Here is a 17,749-nt window from a genome sequence, read left to right as displayed (position 1 = left end):
TGTGTCCTTCTATTGGAAGAAACAGGTGTAAACATGCTGCTTATGTCTTTTGACTATCAGCTCTGTTTTATAATATTTTTATATTATTTACATTCTAACCCATTTCATATATCTGTAGTAGGAATTTTATTTTGACTCATTTGTTTGGTAATGTAAGATGAGAGCAAGGGTTACACTTTCTTTATGTTCATTTAGCTATATCAAGTTGTTCAGTTTTATTTGTCTTCAGTGCAATGAGAAGAGATACAAATATGGAACAAAAATAAGAGCTGAGTCGTTAGTACAGGGAGTCAGAAAGCCATGCATTTATTTTGATTTATGAGTGCAGTTACTAAAAGTATTTTTCTTTTAAATAGCAGGAATCTGATATACAGCATATTTAAACCAAATAAAAATGCTGATCTGTACCAGAACTGTACATCTTTGAAACTATTCCTTTTTTGGAAAAAAAAGAGATGACCCCATCAGCTCTGTGGTGCCCTGAGGAAGTGCTGAAATTGAGGCTGGTCTGAAGGGTTTGGCTCCCTGCATTGGTGGTGGTTGTCTCTGTTATGTACATGGTGTCCTTCATCTCTTCAAAGAGAATGGGGAGGGGGGAGGAAATGCTTTATGCATTTTCATGAATTACATGACTCTGTTCTCAGAAAATTCTACCATAAAAAGCATCAGTGGAAAATCAAAAGAAAGGAACTGTTGGTTTGAAAGCAAAAGCAACAATTGGTTTGAACGCAGCACTATTTATGAGGGTTGCCATAATGTTAACTTTAGAAAAATAGATCAGTAACAGCTTTTATATATTCAATCCAAACAATCTAATGGCTTATGGAATGGGTGGGCCATGCTATACTGATGAGATAAATGTGGATATTGGCAAACCAATGATGTAATTATGTGAATTCGACCTTTTTAGGACTGAAATGTGTTATGTTTTAGTGTGTTTATATTTTTGTCATTTGTGATAAAACCCTGAAAAATCTTGGCTGAAATGCCAGGAGGTTTCTTAGTGCACTCACCATTCTTTCTGCATAGTACACAAAGGAAGCATAGGAAAATAAAGCATGAGAAATTTATTAACTTCTCTCTACTTAATTGGATAATCTAAACATTTTTTTTAACTCTCACATTTCATTTGTTCATAGGAAATTAAATACATAAATAGGCAGAAATGAGTGCCTGTTAACTGATCTGGGTGTTTGTCTTGCCAATCAGGAGTAAAGCAATGCAGACTGGTAGCAGGGAGATAGCTGAAATGATGAAATGCTGCTGGGGAAATAAAGTTCCACACAGAGGCACTGTGATTTCAGACAGGCCAGTCAATGCAAAATGTGCTGCATCTCAACCATCTTTTTGCTCACTTGCCTAAAGCCTAAAGTGTGGCTAGACTGGAAGCTCTCATGGGGTGGATCTGGGTCAGGCTCCAAGTGGCCTTGTGCTCCCTTCCCTTCCAAGCACAGTTCAGCCAGTGTGTTGTCAAAGTTGTCTGACTTGACAGCTAATATGTGACAGCAGGTCCAGTTCAGGTATAACCAGGCTAGTCCAAATACAGAGCCCATTCCTGTAGCTATGTTTAAGAGGATGCATGTTGTAAGCTCACCGTTCTATGGGAAGAAGAGCGATACTGCTTTCCTCTTATTTTTTTGTTTGCGTCTTGTTTTACACCTGAAAAAAAGGTGACCTCCGTGTAGGAATGGGAAGGGCCATTGAACATTATGATGGCCAAAGAGCTTTTGATGTGCAGGTGTTCTTGGGGTCGTAAGCCTGTGTGGTCAGGGGATTGATAACATGATGGAATTGATAAGGGGAAAATTTTTCTGAGAAGTAAAGGCTGCATGTACATGCACATGTACACACACATGACATCTCTCATCACTTGCCAGAAGCTTGGTGATGATTTCATCAAACCAGAGTTTCTGTTGTCCCCCTCTAACAACCAGACATGTACAGAGGGCAGCAGCCACCTCAGCATTCTCTCTCAGCACGCAGTCCCACTGCACGGGGCCTCTCAGAGGTGCTGCTCTAAGGCCTCACTTGTAGAAAGCTGTTATTTCTCACAGTGTCTGAGGGAGATGGAGCTGTTTGGAACCTTATATCTTCAGTGGTAATGGCTGAACTAGTTTTTGAAACCTAATGCTGGGTTTCAAAAGCCATTTATAGCTTTAAAGTGCATCTCAAATATCTTTGTTTTGAATATGAGAGTGGATTGCAAAAGCAAGTGATGGTCTTATCTTCTTTTCCCATGTTCTCAAGCATTCATGGGTCACTCCAGCTGGCATTTACCTGAAGTGCTCTGCTCACTTCTTTCCTAAAAACCGCCCTCATGTTCTGACCACACCTGCCAAAAACCCCACAAAGCCTCAGACTATTAAACAAAACTAAGTAAGTTTATCTTGGATGTTCTTCTTCCTAGTCCTTCTTCTCTTTCCTTTCTTGCCCTCTCCCTCCCATGCCTGCTGTGCTAGGCTACAGCATTGTAATAACAAGAAGTAATGCAAAATCTTCTAGCACGGAAGAAAATTTGCATTAGTTCATGTTTTTCCACTTCATTCTATTTTTTTCTTTCTTTAATTGAATTTTTTGTTGACTTTTCCTTCATACACTACAGTCTCTTTAACTCCTCTTTTTCTCATCAGTTCCTACCTACCCAGCTTAAGTAAGTCTCTTATTTTTGTTTCTTTTTTTATTTATTATGCCTTTCTTGTTTCCCTATTAATTTCGCAGCATTCCATCTCCAATATTACTTTCATCTTTCACAAACCCCTATTTAATATCCTTCACACTGTTTTATTCCCTTTTTGTTTTGTCTTTTTTCCTTCCTTCTGTAGTTCTACACTAAGAATTCCCTATTACCTTTCCACATAATTCTTCTTTACCTCCTGTCTCTATTCCCAGTTTCAGGGAATCCCAGTCATTTAGGTTGGAAAAGATCTTTAAGGTCATCAGTCCAAGTCATGAGTTAAGTCTTAGTTAAATGTCTGCAGTATATGACTTGCTATTAATATTTCTGCATTACCTGTGAACTAAGAAGGAAAGATTTCATGCCACAAACTCAGTTCTCTGCATTTAAAAAGTTAGAAAGTTTAGGCATAAACAAGTGTGCTAATGAGTAGGACAGAGGAAGATGAATGCACTTCTATGTTGCTCTGCTGATAAATAATGTTTATTGCCAGCTTCAGGAGAGAGATGCTTAATTCTTAATAAAACAGGAACCACAGGTCAGGTTGGATTCTCCACAGTGGATCACAGCAATGTCCATTGCATGGATCAGCAAGCAGCAGATGGAATGAAGCTGTCATTGTGCTTTGTAGTTATAGGATCTCAGCTTCCCTATAAAGAAGGGGGAGAAAAAGGAAAAAGGTAGGATGAGAAGCAAAGCAGAAAGTGAGCTAAATGAAAAGACATATGGGCAGGCTCACTATAAAGAATTTTTAAAAAATCTAATCCTTGTAAGCTCAGTGTAGAAATTGCCGCCCACTGCAGTCAGTGGTGAGAGGCTGGGAATGCAGAAGGGCAGTTCGTCCCACCCAGCTCTAGGGGAATGAGCTGACTCTGGAGGATGTCTGGCTGACTTTCTTTTAATGCAACATTAGGTGAGAAAAATCCTCAATCCAGAGCAATGAATATTGCTTCTTGACTTTTTGAGAGGTGCTTAATGCATATATGTCTGTGACACATGCTGTGATACTTTCCTATAGCTAGGCAGATGCCCTTGCTTAAATTAGTACAGAAACAAGGGGGAAGCATGAGGTTTGAATTACAGGGTAGAGAGACAGACTGCAGACCTGATGTAATAGTTCAGTTTTGCAGAACCTTCTTCATGCAACTCCAGTGAGAGCTGGCTATATTTGCTCTAGTAAACGTAAAAAAAATTTTGAGAGGCTTATAGAGTTTCCAGCAGAGGAGTTCCCACTTTTACTTGTTTGCCTTTAACTTTTTTAATCCCTAAAAATCAAAAATTTTGAATTATACAGATCTGTCACCACAAAAGGACAGGCCAAAAATTTACTGCTACTATGCAAAACATATATGTATGTATATGTACATAATGTTAATACACAGGTTACAAGACAGCACCGTTCTCTTGGGAGTGTGGGCTGGTTCAAAGGCTTTGCACACAGGTTGCTCCTCACTGCAAACTGCAGCTGTTCTAGTGAGAGTGCTGCTTTGCCAGCAGTGACGCTGTAGAGCTGCCTGTCCCCTTTACAGTGATGCATTCTAGCCAGTAGTAATGTGCTCTGTGGTGAGAGAGGGCTTTTTGTTTGTTTGTTTGCATTTATGTTGTAAGAACTAGGGAGTTTGGAATAAGTATAAGAGAATTTTATGGTACTTATGTTTACCCCAAGGCATATCTGTTTCACTGCATGCCTTTGGAATCAGTAAACAGAGGGAATACAAACAATATGCATGTTTAGGAGAAGATAGCGTGGTCTGCACATAATCTCAAATCCAGTATGTGTTAGGCAGCCAGAACTGTTCTGTTCCATCCCTGTTTGTTTAGCTTGGCGTCTCAAATTCAAAGAGCTTCTGTAGGATTTTCAGTCTTCAAGGAAACACCACACACATCCTTGTAGGTATAAACATGGGCAGTGGGCTGGAGAGCTGATGTGAAAAAGTCAAGGCTGATTTGAGAGAGCTTTTCAGGGTCATGGAGAGCAGTGTGGAGTGCAGAGTGGCAGCAGCACAGCCTGGCTGGATTCCAGGGTGTGTCACCTTGGTGACTCTGTGAAGGACAGCAGTCTGGGGGGCTGTGTTCTGCTCTCTCATTTTTGCCATGGGGAAGCAACTGACACTGAGATCAGGATGAGGTAAGAACACTTCTTTCTTCTCTGCTGAGTATTTTGGAGGCAAAGCTAAGGGTGGATCACTCTCCTTTCACTGAAGAAATTGAATATCATATCAGGTGCCACCCTAAGCAGAGAGAAGAAAGATGCTGATGGCAGTTCCCCAGCTGCCTTCATGAGTCTTGTGTATCAGAGCCAGCAGATTTAGGAGATCCTGCAGACAACTCCACAGATGGGTCTTTGACATCTCAAACTGCTGGTTTCTTGGGTCAAAAATTAGAAGCTGGGTGGGCGATAGGACTGGTGAGATGGTAGAAACCTTCCTTGGCAGAAAAAAACCCAAACCTCAAAACCCAAATCCACACCCAAAATCCTAACCCCAAACCCCCAAACACAGGAGAAAATATGCTTTCTTTGTAATTCAGCTCTAAAAGCTGTCATCAGCAAACTGTCTTTCCATTTCCATTTCCATTGGATTCTGCTGGACTGAACTAACTTGCTGAATTTAAGCAAAACCCTATTGACTCCACCACAAGCTTTGTTCTGGAGTGCTGAGAACAAAACCAAGTCATGAGTTAGTGACCAGCAATCACTGTAAGTGCTTCCCTGTTCTCCATCAAGGAAATAGTTGTTTACAGCACTATAAGGCATTAACTACTTAATTATTTCCATCCATAAAAGTATTATTAAAGGCATAGGAGCCAAAAGAGCTGTTAGCAGGAGCAGAAAGAACTTTGATCAGCAGTCAAGCAGTAAGTTATGTCTATGTCACACGTATATACCCCACAGTAGACTTCAAAATATTCTCTGGCTTTATAATTGTGTGTTCTACTGATGTTTAGTCTCTAACATTTTTTCTGCTTCAAAATGAGGGACACAAGCAGAAAATAAATTGATGTGATGAGCAAATTGATGGAAAAGTCCGACAGACCAACATTGTTAATGATGTAGAAGAAAGGAGGGTGACTGGCATTACAGGTCTGTGGTAACTTGAGCCTATCATTAGTACAGGCATTAACATCGGTTTTAAAGTCCTAAATTAATCTAAACTTCCAGGCTTGGTCTCAGTGAAGCATAGGGTGTTGTGCCTCTTAGGGGCATACCCTTGGTTTACACGGGCTTGAACTGAAAAGGAGCTCTTGTTCTGTACAGTACTTTATAAATAAATATATGGCATGTAATTGTACACAGGGTAATAGATAATAGATGGCAAGCTAGATAATGCTTGAGGGCTCTGATAAAGTAATTGAGATGGAAAGTGATGCTTGAATTGTTTGTATGCATTGTTAGAACCTACAAATTACAGCCTTGGTAATGATGTAACTGTGCCTGATGTATTTTAAAATTAAAAGCAGATTAATTCATCTAATTAAAAGCTTTTTGTATGCATCAGACATACATGAAGACTCTTGCATATCATGTCATATGTATGGAGAACTAGTTATATCCCAGTCTGATGTTCTGGGATATACTTTGTCATGCTGGAGTCCAATTACTGAAAATGTGCAGCCTACCAGCTTGCAAGTCATTGCATGGAAACTTAGCAAAATACAGTAATCTTTTTTATCCTGCATGTTAGCATAATAATGTTATTTCTCACTTCAGGTTTGTTAGCCTGTAAGGAAGAGCATGGATAGAAGAATATTCTCTGCAACTGCTGAAAAGCACATGTAGCATTAAAGTGTTCTAGGATAATTTGCTTGTATTTTTTACTCTTGATGTTTCTGAGTCGGGTTGGTCCACCAACCTAAGCAGCTTTTTAACTAGGTCAAGTATATACATTCATTCATTAAAAGGGGATGCTTGACTGGTTAGTTAAACCTGCCAAATATAAACCAGATTCTTCAATGGTAAATACTGCTTTACCCCTACACTTCAAGAAACAAGCCTTGACTGATTAAATTTGAAACAAAAATAAATAGGTTTAACATTGTTTCTGTGACATAATAATACTTTATTATAGTGCTAGTGCAAATATGTAATAAAAATAATTTTAATATATTTAGGGGGAAACTGAAAAGTAAGCATTTATGACAAATTTTTTTTTATTACATTTATGAAAAAACTGTTACTATTACACTTCATATAAGGTTCTAATAAAGGTCTAGTCAAGATCAATAATAGCTTACAAATTTACAGCTTACATTGCAAATCTGAATTCACAGCCGCTGTCTAGAAATCTGGAAGATTTCTCTGATGCTGGGCTGGGGATAGTAAGGGGTGAAACACCTGGATTTTTAATTTTGGCCACCAGATCTGCTCTGATCTTTTCTCCTGTTACTTAAATGCTTAGTGTCAAATTGCTGTTTCATACCAGAAATGAATGATGCCTCCTTCACTAGTGGCTGAGAGCAGTACAGTGAAACAGAAATGCTACTCCTGTAAGGTCCCATTAGAACTGATTCTGTACAGCAATATTAGCTCATGATCATATGCTTAAATTGTATTTTTATTCCTTTGAATGCCATTTATGATGATATAGGCAATTTTTTATTTGCACAAAAGCAAAATCAGACAAAATCCAAACCAAGAGCAAAAGAACCAACCCCCCAAAGCAGAAGATAACTGCAGGACGGGGAAGGGTTTGTGTCATGAGATTTTTCCCTTATGATATTAAAGTGTCATCTCTTTGAGGCTGTAAATGCTGTCTTTTTAAGGAGACAATTTCCATATTCTATGGTCTTTTTGTGTGAGGAGATAGAAGGGAGTGAAGCATCCTTTCTGTTCTAATTTTGGAAAATGTATTTACCTTCTCTATTGTTTCCTCTTAAAAAAACCCAATAAAACAAACAAAAAAAACCCTAGCAACCAATCATAATGCCTTATGTGGTGTGCTGCAGAGATAACAATGAGATTGATTTATGGGGATCCCGAAGTTCAGATTAGTCAAGTGGTTCAGGTGCCTGGTTAATGAGTAGACAGCTCTCAATGGGAGGAGCTTGCTCTTCCTTCTGCAGTGTCACTACCAATCTGAGGAGGTGAAAATCTTCTAAGGTTTATAACTACTGAAATTTTTTTCCTAAAATTCTGTCTACTAGGTTTGCTAAATAGTTGGAGGTCTTCACCTGTTGTTTTTGAATATGTATATGTCTCATAGTGTTGCCTTTGAAATGCACTGTGTTACTGAAACAGAGATTACTCACTATTTTATTTATGCCTTTTCCCCTTTGTGAGTCTCTTTTGTGGTTCACTCCATAATGTTAGTCTCTTTCTGTGCATCTTATAGGCACACATTAAAAAGTGATTGAGCAGTTGAATCACATAGTGTTGCACAGTTTGTGACTGGGTGACATGCCAAGGAGGTTATTTAGTGACTAATTTCGAAGGGGAGGAGAAATCGCAGGCTTGTCATGTGGAAAAGTACTTCAGCCTATTGAAACAGCATTGCTTGGATGACTGGATAAAGCAAGATGGCCTGTTGTGAGCAGAGGGAACAAGGAACATTTTCCCTGTTTCGAAACCTTTTCACAGAAGACATGGCTATACAAAATACTATACCATAGACCAAGGATTGAGATTCAAGACTGAAAACAAAAAGTGCTTTATTAGATGAAGTGGAACCAAATGTTCATCTCACTGCTGTAGCCATTTGAGTGATTTCCTTAAGAAACAGTAAGTGACTTTAATTATTTTGGAGCAAAGATCTTATCAAAGATTGTTTTATTGGTCTGTAGGCAACAATGTTGTCTAAGTGTGTAATAAGAGTGTTAGTGTTTTAAATAGTGAAAACAAATACTCAGGGTAGCATCAGGATAGCTGAAGAAATTATGCCCAAAGAGCAGACTGTGTAGGATTTGGTCTGAAAACTCTCCTCTCTGCTTGTTTGCATGATCCACCTTCAGCATGCACATTGACTTACAGGCAAGGTGAAGCCTTGAATCAAACATTATTTTTGATATTACCATTACATTTGTTTTGTGGTTTGCTTAGAATTTTATGGATCTGTTTTACATTCAGTAAAAAGTGAACTAGGTATTCTTTGTTTTCCCCATGGGAGCTTTAGGATATGGTATGAATTAAACTTATATATAGTCAGGGATATAAAAGGACATACTGAGACATGTAAAAATACCTTGAGGTTAAAACATTTGGATCACTGTAGGGACTGGATTCATACATAAGTGTGCATTAAACATATATGTATAAAATAAGGAACAATAATGTTAAGAATGTGTTTGATGCTCTATGGCATGGCAAGGGAAATGATGCTGTGTCTGAGCTTCAGGTCAGTGTATTGGTAACCACAGTATGGTGTCCTAAAAATTCTGCTTTTGAGGATCAAATAGTGCTTTTGCCATAAACTCTGTGCACACCTGCACAACTGGGAGAAAGATGTGGGGACTGGATGTCACAGTGGTATTGAGTAGTGGGGTGACAACACCTGATTATAATTCACTCAGGATGCCTCCTTTCTGGAGGGTCATGTTTATGTTCTCTAAATTCCACCTCCTAAGATAGGGAGCATCATCTCCTGGTTCTCCTGTTTTGTTTGTGTCAACTTCTAGCTAGCTGAGCCTGGACAAAATAAACAGTAATCTGTGAACATAGAAACTGGAGGACTGGATGATTTCACCATCACTAACCATCACAGGCTCATCTTAACAAACATCTTATATTGACTGACTGTGTTGTTGTTTGTCAAGGAAAAGAAAAAAACATGGAATTAAGAGCATAAATGGAAGAAGAAAAACCCAGTGATTCCCTTGATATATCCACCATATTTGTAATCAGTCCCTAGAAAAAGAAAGGTTCTCTTTCATAGATGGTCTGAGTTTTAATCTCAATTCTCCTTTCACCATAATACAGAGATTTTTACATCTGGGCACATACCAAAACTATACAAAAGGACCTAAAAAACTGAAACCTAGGTGTATGCTAATACTGGGAAATTAATTATAAGTGTTGAGATTTCTTAGGGAGCTCTGCAACTCGTTTTCTGGAAAATTATCCAGGAAAAAAGAATGGAAATATGTGGAAACATGGAAAAATATAGAAAAATGTTAAGAGCAGCAAGCTGGGTCTTGGATTTCCCCATTCATTGGAAGTTTGAACATTTGAAATCAGTTTCATTTTACCAGCATGTGGTCCCCATAATGAAAAACAATTGTGAACCCTGGCAGCTCCTAGAACCATGTACTGTGGGGTCAGATTCAGCTGAGGCCAGGTTCCAACTTAGGCAAGGTCAGTGGTTTTGTGATCTGAAACCTTTTTTTTTGGGCATCAGAGGGCCCATTCTTAGCCAAAATTGCCAAGTAAGCCTCTAGTCTGGGAGCATTGCTGAGGAGTGATGGCTGTTGAAACCCCAGCATGTCTCACTGCTCAGAAACCCCAAACTACCGAGCACCCACCCTGCTGAAGAGACCATGGAAGAATTGGAGTCCCTACCCCAGATCAGACTCTGACCAAATTGACCCAGGTCTACAAATCTGGAAAGCCATAGCTCTAGAGCACTCAAGGGATGTCTGGTAAGAAATAACACCACTGTTGACTGAAATCTGCTGGGTGCTTTTTTCCCCGCTTTTGTCTTTACTGATGTTTTTATGAAATGTTTTCAGCTCTCTTGGATTAGAGTTGTCTGCTGAAAGTACATGTCATTGGAAAGTTTCTGACCAGAAACAGCTAAAAGTTATGCTAATGTGCTTGAAGTTTTCAAATATGGCATCGAGCAGCTGGAGGAACCCACAACTGCAACCAGCATGATTTTTTTTTCTGTAATGACCCAACAGAATGGGGAAATTGATAGGAACTAGAAGGCATTCTGTGAGAAAGCAAGAACAGACAAGTGTGACAACTTCTCAGTGATGTGTGATTTGGCTTCAGACAGATAGTTTTGGTACAGATACTTAAAATTTTCATTTAACTGTTTACCAATTCTGTAATTTTTAAGTACACTTTTTTGTATTGTAAATTATCTTATTTTAGAAATACTAAAACTGTATAAAAGTGTTTGGGTTTTTTTCAAAAGTGGATTTGTGCTTTCAGCTCTCCAAATCCAACTGGAATGAAAGATCAGTCATGACAGAAGTGTTATCATATAGTGGAACTAATGGTGAAGCTGAGCGGTTTGGACAACTAGTACAGTAAAGCTGTCAATTTATTTTTATGGAAAAGAACAAACTTGTGGATTCTATTGTTGTTGGATTGAGGGTTCTTTAATTAAGTCTTTCCTCATTAGAAAAGTGAAGGATTGCCTTACTTTTTAGAGGATTTTTTTCTGTAGAGAAATTTCCATAAAATATCTCTTTACAAACAGCTTAATTTATCCGTTTTGTATCAGTACTTCGTGTTTCTGTAGCTTTTTCATCATAGACTCCAAGGTCTCAATATAATTCTTTGCAGGTGTCCTGTGTTTACTGTTGGGTGAGCCAGCTTGGGGAGCATAGGTGCACTTTCCTCAGGGAAATGCAGAGTGTCAAAGGGAGAGTAAGAAAAATAATAGCTTCACATGGCTGAAAGGTGATTAATGGAGTCTGTTGGGAACTCCCCAGTGTCTGCAAGAGGGTGCATGGATAACCTCCATCTCAGGAACATGGTCTGTGTAGGTATTTTGGCAGTCTGAAAAACTTGGGGCAAAGCCAATTGCTGTGTTGTCTGGTGATGTAGAGGAGGCCTAGGAGAGCAGAGTAGTGGGAAGGGCTGCCAGGTCAGAAACTCTGGCCTACTTTTCCCTTTGCCCAAGTTTCACTCTGAGATCTTAGCAGATAATGGCTTGAGTCAGGCTGTATGTCTGGTGTCCAGCTGCACGGTGAGCTGAAGGGTTGGAGTGGTGCTCATGAGTCAGCAGCAGGCTTGGTGCCGGGTGCTGGCTGGCATTGCCCTGGTGCGTGCGCAGGCACAGCTCCACGTGCCCTGTCTGCTGGATGCAGAGGGACTGGCTCTGCTTGTCCTCTCTGTGAGCCACCAGGAGCAAGACTCCTTGCACCCACTCGAGTGGATGGATAACTGGTTTGCTGACTTTGTGCAACAGACATTTTCAAAATCTAGCAAGTTACTCAGTGTGCCAATAAGCTTTGAAATAAAGAACATAGATGGTTTTACATAATGTTGACTCTTTAGTATATAGAGACCCTGTTTGAAAAAAACTATCAAAATCTGTATCTTGCAGACTTAAGTCTTGTTAGACTGACCAAAAATCTCCACAGGAGATGTTTAAACGTGGTGTAATCTTTTTTACTATAGAAAGTGAGAGATTCTCAATGATGTGATTTTCCCTCAAATGTTTTATACGGAAATGGTTGCTAGCTGTTTGCCGTATTTTAACCAAAGGATTGATAAGACAAGTTTCCATTTGAAGGGTGTAAGTTCTGTAGGCAGTAGGAACAAGGAAGAGCTATGTGCTAAAGAAAACCACACCCTCAGGCAAACATATTACATGGCTGCAGTCGAAAAGCACATGATCCTGTCCTTTCTCTAAAAAATCTTCCTCTTGCCCTCAAAGCAATTGTTTGTGACAGCACCCAGTATTTAGAGGCTCAGATAAACCCAATATCCTCTTTCTCTGTCCCTGAGTCATGCCAAGTGGCTCAAGATAGCCTGTGTAGAAGAATCTGGGGTTTCACTGAGCAACATGGGGGTTTTGTGGTGGAGGATGGAAGACGAAAAACAGCGCAGAAAGTGAGATATATATGAGAGAGAGTAGTGTGCCTAGACTGTCACACCAAAGGGGTACAGATGAGAAGCAAGAAAAGACCATTCTTCACATTTTTAAACTTACCATTAGCAAAGAATCTGGAGAGGAAGTACCAACCATGTGGCAGAAGACACTGTAATCCACTGGGTAAAGCTGCCTGGCTCCTGGGAACCAGCTCAGATCCCTGCCCAGCCCACATGCCCTGGTGAATCTTTCCTGGGCACCCTGGACTCTCTGGCTCCAAAAGTCTCCCCTTTGGTACACTCCACCCAGGGCCTGAGTCCTGGCTTAAAACAGCAGGTGAACTTTTCAGAAAGGGGTTGGGTGCCCAGGTGCTTGTGCCCTGCCCAGCCCAGGGGAGCCTTTATTGAGGCTGTGTACACCAAGTGCTAGAGTAAAGCAAAAGTAAATAATGTTATATACATCAGTACGCAGACACAAGATTTTGAGCAATAGTCCCATATTCAAATTCTTTTCCATCTTAAAGTATTCCATCTAAATGATGTTAAGGTGGAAAGTAGTAATTTTTCTTTGACAGATTGCTTTGACTTTTGAGAAATTAATGAGCATATACAGGAATATGAAGTCCAGAAGTAAGGGGAAGTTAAACCTTTCAAATCTTCCCATGGAAATTTTCTCCTCTCTGCAAGGTAACATTGGAATTTTCCTCTCACTGCAACCCACCATATCCTAGTGGCTGTGGTTTCTTTGACAGATACTATTCCATCTGTTGTAGCTTTATCTGAAGTGACTAAACAGGGCATGGTGTAGCTTGTACAGTAGAAATCTAGGAGGATTTTCTTTCTCTGTGTTCTTCTCTTGGTATAAAACATCTGCATTTGCCTGTCCCTGAAGACATGATCCCAAAGCTGCTCAAGTCAGTAGGAGTTGTTTTGTTCTGCTGGCCCAGGGCCAGAGTCAGTACACACAATATGGCTCAGTATGTTGCAGTGTTTCTTCAAGCCAATAGAAAATATGTTGAATTCCCTCTTATAAAGCGATTAATACTGTTTAGTTATATTTTAATTATGTCTTATTTTAAATTCCAGACTAGATTAATTCTCTGTGCAAATGAAAAAATTATGCCACGTTCCTGTTTGGCTTCATAATTCTTGTCTGGCTCATAAAAGGCCTATCCCAGTGCACACCTTTGTTGTGTTCCACTTATTTATTATTGCTGTGGCCACGATCAGGTTATCTCCTTTCTTCTTTCTGATACCTGATTCTCCAGACTGTTGATCTCCGGCCCTGGGGAACGTCATTTCTAATTCCTGAGTGCAGCACTTGCTGTGATAAGTACAGCTATTGTTTATATACTAACACTGCAATTCCCTTACCAGTGGAAAAACCTGTGGTGGGGCAGGAATAATCTCTTGCTTCATCTGCCATGGATCACTGTAACTTCAATGAATCCAGTCACATTATCAAAGCAAGGAGTGAGAGGGGAGAAAAATTGTGTAGATTTCAGATCAGCAACATCCAATGTACATTATTTTGCGCTCTGTAACTTCAGGAATGTGGAGTCAGGCTTGGTGATACACAGTTTTCTACAATCCCTTGGAGGTAATGGAGAGGGAGGCTGAAACTGTCAGCATGAATTTTAGAAACTATACATTTTTTTCCCTATGTAGTTGGTCATTAGCTGAATTTTTCATTTCCCTCTTCATCCACCTTAGCCCAAGGGCACCAGAGCAGGCACATGATGCTTTCTAGAGGGAGAATTTCTCCTGTCTGTCATTGATAGTGTTCAGCCATCTAGAGAGGTCATGGTTGTCAGAGTGAGATTCTACACTCTCAAAAGCACAGGTATCCATTGCAGATTTTTGCCAAGGCCTCTCTTAACAAAGCACTAATACATTTGGAATGGAAGTTTCCCATTTCTTTTCCTTGCTTGCTCATTCCTTACTGCTGCTTACAAAACTGTGATAAAATGTTGGATGATTTTCTGAGGGTGTGCTACACAAACCCTCTGAATCACTCTTATCTTTGCAATGGCACATATTATATAGGGTCAAACTGTTTTCATATAAGTTGACTGTGTTATAGTCAATAAATGTGTGGGTGTTTCTTCTATGCTTTGTGTGTCCTTTGTGTAATAAAGACCATATCAAGTCATTAAAAGCTTAAATCCTGCACTGAAGAAAATGGCCAATTAGTTGTAATATTTTTTTTTCTTGTCTAACAACTTCAGGTATGTTTGTGATGCCAGAGCATCAGCATTTTTATCCTGTTTTGGAATCAGGGAACTCTAGCCTGTGTGTCTGATCAATAAACTGTTTAAGTCTGTCACTGGCTACATGTACTTGAGACACCTGGCACCACAACCTCTGATTGCAGCTTCAGTAGCTGTGAATATCAGATTAGGGTGAGAAGCTATTTGCATAAGTAAAAGCATTTTTAAACCTCTCATATTCCTTTAACATACAGCCCATTTTATTGCTGTTTATAGTTGTTATTTTCATTAGGCACTGAGGTCCCAAAGTGTTTTATTTATGCAGATGTAAAATTATTTTGTCTTGAGGGTTTGTTTTTATTTCCTAATTTTCCATAGACACCCCACATCATGTTTTGCTCATTCAGTAATTTTATATCTTCTGTGTTTTTCCTTTTCTTTCCAGATGCAGAGGGAAATTGCTTATACGGGACGAGACGGCCCAAGTGGTTCCCACCCTGGATCTGCCACACACCCTCTGCATGTGATGCCCAGCTCTCCACCCTCCACCCCAGTGCCCCACTCCATGCCTCCCTCTCCGTCCAGGATTCCCTATGGTGGGGGCCGGCCCATGGGTGTGCCAGGCAATGCCACCATCCCCAGGGACCGTCTTTCCAGCGTGCCAGCCTCGCGCTCTATATCGCCCAGCCCGAGCGCCATTTTGGAGAGACGGGACGTGAAGCCAGATGAGGACATGAGTAACAAAAACCTTACCCTGGTCCGAAACGAAAGTCTGTACGGCGACCCCTACTTGTTTCACGAGGGGAGGATGAGTGTGGCTGCACCACTCTCTGGACACCCCCTCGATGTCCCCGATCACATCGTAGCCTACCATCGCAGTGCCATGAGGTCATCGAGCACTTACTGCAACCCCTCTATGCAGCCTGAAATGCTGGAGCAGTCCTTGTACAGACAAAAGTCACGAAAGTACCCGGAGAGCCATTTGCCCACTCTTGGCTCTAAAACACCTCCAGCCTCACCCCACAGGGTGGCTGACATGAGAATGATCGATATTCATCCTCACCATGGCCCTCACATTCCTGCCCACACCCTCCAGCCTGACAGGTCTTCCCCCAGCCGCCAGTCCTTCAAAAAGGAGCCAGGACCGCCCATGTTTGTGGATGCAAAAGCACGGAGTGCTGTCGGCCTCTCGGGCATGGCCGAGGCAATGCCCTCTCCCGTGGACAAGCAGGCCTTTGGCTATGGGTCACCCACGATGCCCAAGGATAAGGAGACAAGGTAAGGCAGAGCTGGGGCTTAATTTATGCAAATGAGAAACGTTCCTAATCTGCACATCCTTTGTTGTTTAAGACTCAGGGGACAATGTAATGTGTAGGAGGCTGCTGCACCCGGCTGCAGTGTTTATTAGCTGCCTGTCAAGGTAGTTAGTAATTTAGAGGAGATGTGACACTATTCATTATTAATTTGAAAGTGTTGCCAACCCATGATGAATCCCTAGTTATTTTCATTTGTGTAAATTTCAGTCATTGGAAAAAATATAATAAAATAAAATGATTAACTGGGATTTTTCTTTCCAGACAGCCAGATCATGTTACAAGAACAAATGATGTTCTGTTCCTGCTAATAAGGGAATATATTTCACCCCCATTAAGAATGACACTCTGATATTACAATTTTGGTTCTTTATGGAGTGAAGTTTTTCTCATCTAGTGTTAGGAAATGGGAAGAATTTATCATTACTGTCTTATCTCCAGTAGAACATGAATTTGCATAAAAATAGGACAGTTGTTTACAATAATGTTCCGTGAGGGGAAACTGCTGAGAAAAGCAAGTCTGTTCCAGGGAAGAAATTGAAACACGAATGCTGTTCCCAATGATTTTTCCAGCATCACAAGTAGTTGGTGACCTGACTGTTGTTAACTTTCGTGCAATGGCAATGATGACAATGATCTCTCCTGTCTTTTTAAGGACCAGATTTACACAAAGGTCTGTGAAGGCTTCTCCTGCCATAGACCCTGCCCTGGGAGAGAAAAATCATTACATGGCCAGGCGGTTGCTTTGTATTTATATGAGCTGTGTTAATCTCTAGCATATTGTTTGTGCTGTTAACTTTTATGGAGCTCTTTAGGGAAGTGAAGATGAATAGCTGGAAAATGCTGAGCTCACAGAGGCCAAAGGTAACTGCTGACTGCCTTAACCACTGGGAAGATATGGAGCTTCATCTAGACCCCAGGCTTCTCCTCTATCTGAGCAACTTGCTCAATTATTAGTCACCTCTTCCCATGCTTGGCCAGAAAAAAAAGTGGGTCGTGAGGTCCACTGGTGGGGAAAAACTGGAAGAAAATAAAGAAAATCAGCCACCCACAAAAATTACAGGCTTATAGCTTGGTAGACATAAGAGTACAAGTTAGGGCATATTACAATCTAAGATCAGTGAGATCTGATTTTTATGTATCTATTTCCAAGAGAAAGTTGCAGGTATCTGAAATTTCATTTCAAGCTACCATTATTAAAGCTAGGAAACTATTTGAAGGAAATTTGCCAATTTTAATCCATTTACAGATTGAAAATTTTACAAAATTCATGATAGGGATTGAAAATAAGGAAGGACACCAAAAACTTTTTTTTTTTTTCAGTTTGGGCAATTTTCTGTCTTCCCACTGGGCATCTCAGCTGTTCACTCAGCTACACAGATATGCACAAGGCTGTGTTTGTGAATGGATAAAGAGCAACTACACAGATAGTTCTACAGCTCCTTAAAAGGGAGTTTTGCACCAGGAGTTTTAATCCCAGTCCCAGAATATATCAACAATGAAGAAAACAGTATTTGCATAATTGCACTTCCATATAAATACATGACCCTAAAATTCAGCATGGTGTGTATTAGTCACATGGCACTGAAAGAATAATTTTGAAAGCTGTCTTTATGTGTTGTGGTTTTTTTCAACCTTGAGGAAGTGTGACTTTCTAAAAAATAATTGTAAATACCAAAAGCAATTAATGCAAATTGGTGTGTTTTCTAACCACTGCAATATTAAGAATTGGGTTTGATTTCTACAAACACAAAATGCTCTAAGCTGTAATTTTGCTTTGTAGTGATTTTGTAAACTTTGAAAGCAAACACTGTTTAAACCGTACTAAACTAAACAAGGGGTTATCCATGTTGAG

At 40.1% G+C, this 17,749-nt stretch overlaps 1 protein-coding gene across 18 annotated transcripts in view; it reads left to right on the top strand.

The window, feature by feature from the left end:
* The window catches only part of KIAA1217 (KIAA1217 ortholog), a 372,020-nt gene that overhangs the window by 307,165 nt on the left and 47,106 nt on the right, over nucleotides 1–17,749 (top strand). For 17 of the 18 annotated variants that reach the window (XR_011148957.1, XM_069006635.1, XM_069006633.1 and 14 more), the window contains one exon: nucleotides 15,027–15,859. Coding sequence is in view for 17 of the 18 variants with exons in the window: in XM_069006635.1 (XP_068862736.1) it covers nucleotides 15,027–15,859 (833 nt within the window). In the remaining variant the exon portion in view is untranslated. Of the gene's footprint in view, nucleotides 1–8,374; nucleotides 8,391–15,026; nucleotides 15,860–17,749 lie in introns of those variants that run through there. The other variant, XM_069006641.1, reaches the window with a different exon arrangement.

Source organism: Aphelocoma coerulescens, chromosome 2 (genome assembly GCF_041296385.1).
Source record: "Aphelocoma coerulescens isolate FSJ_1873_10779 chromosome 2, UR_Acoe_1.0, whole genome shotgun sequence".
In the NCBI taxonomy this organism is placed as follows: Eukaryota; Metazoa; Chordata; class Aves; order Passeriformes; family Corvidae; genus Aphelocoma; species Aphelocoma coerulescens.
This window is presented reverse-complemented; position numbering and strand designations above follow the sequence as displayed.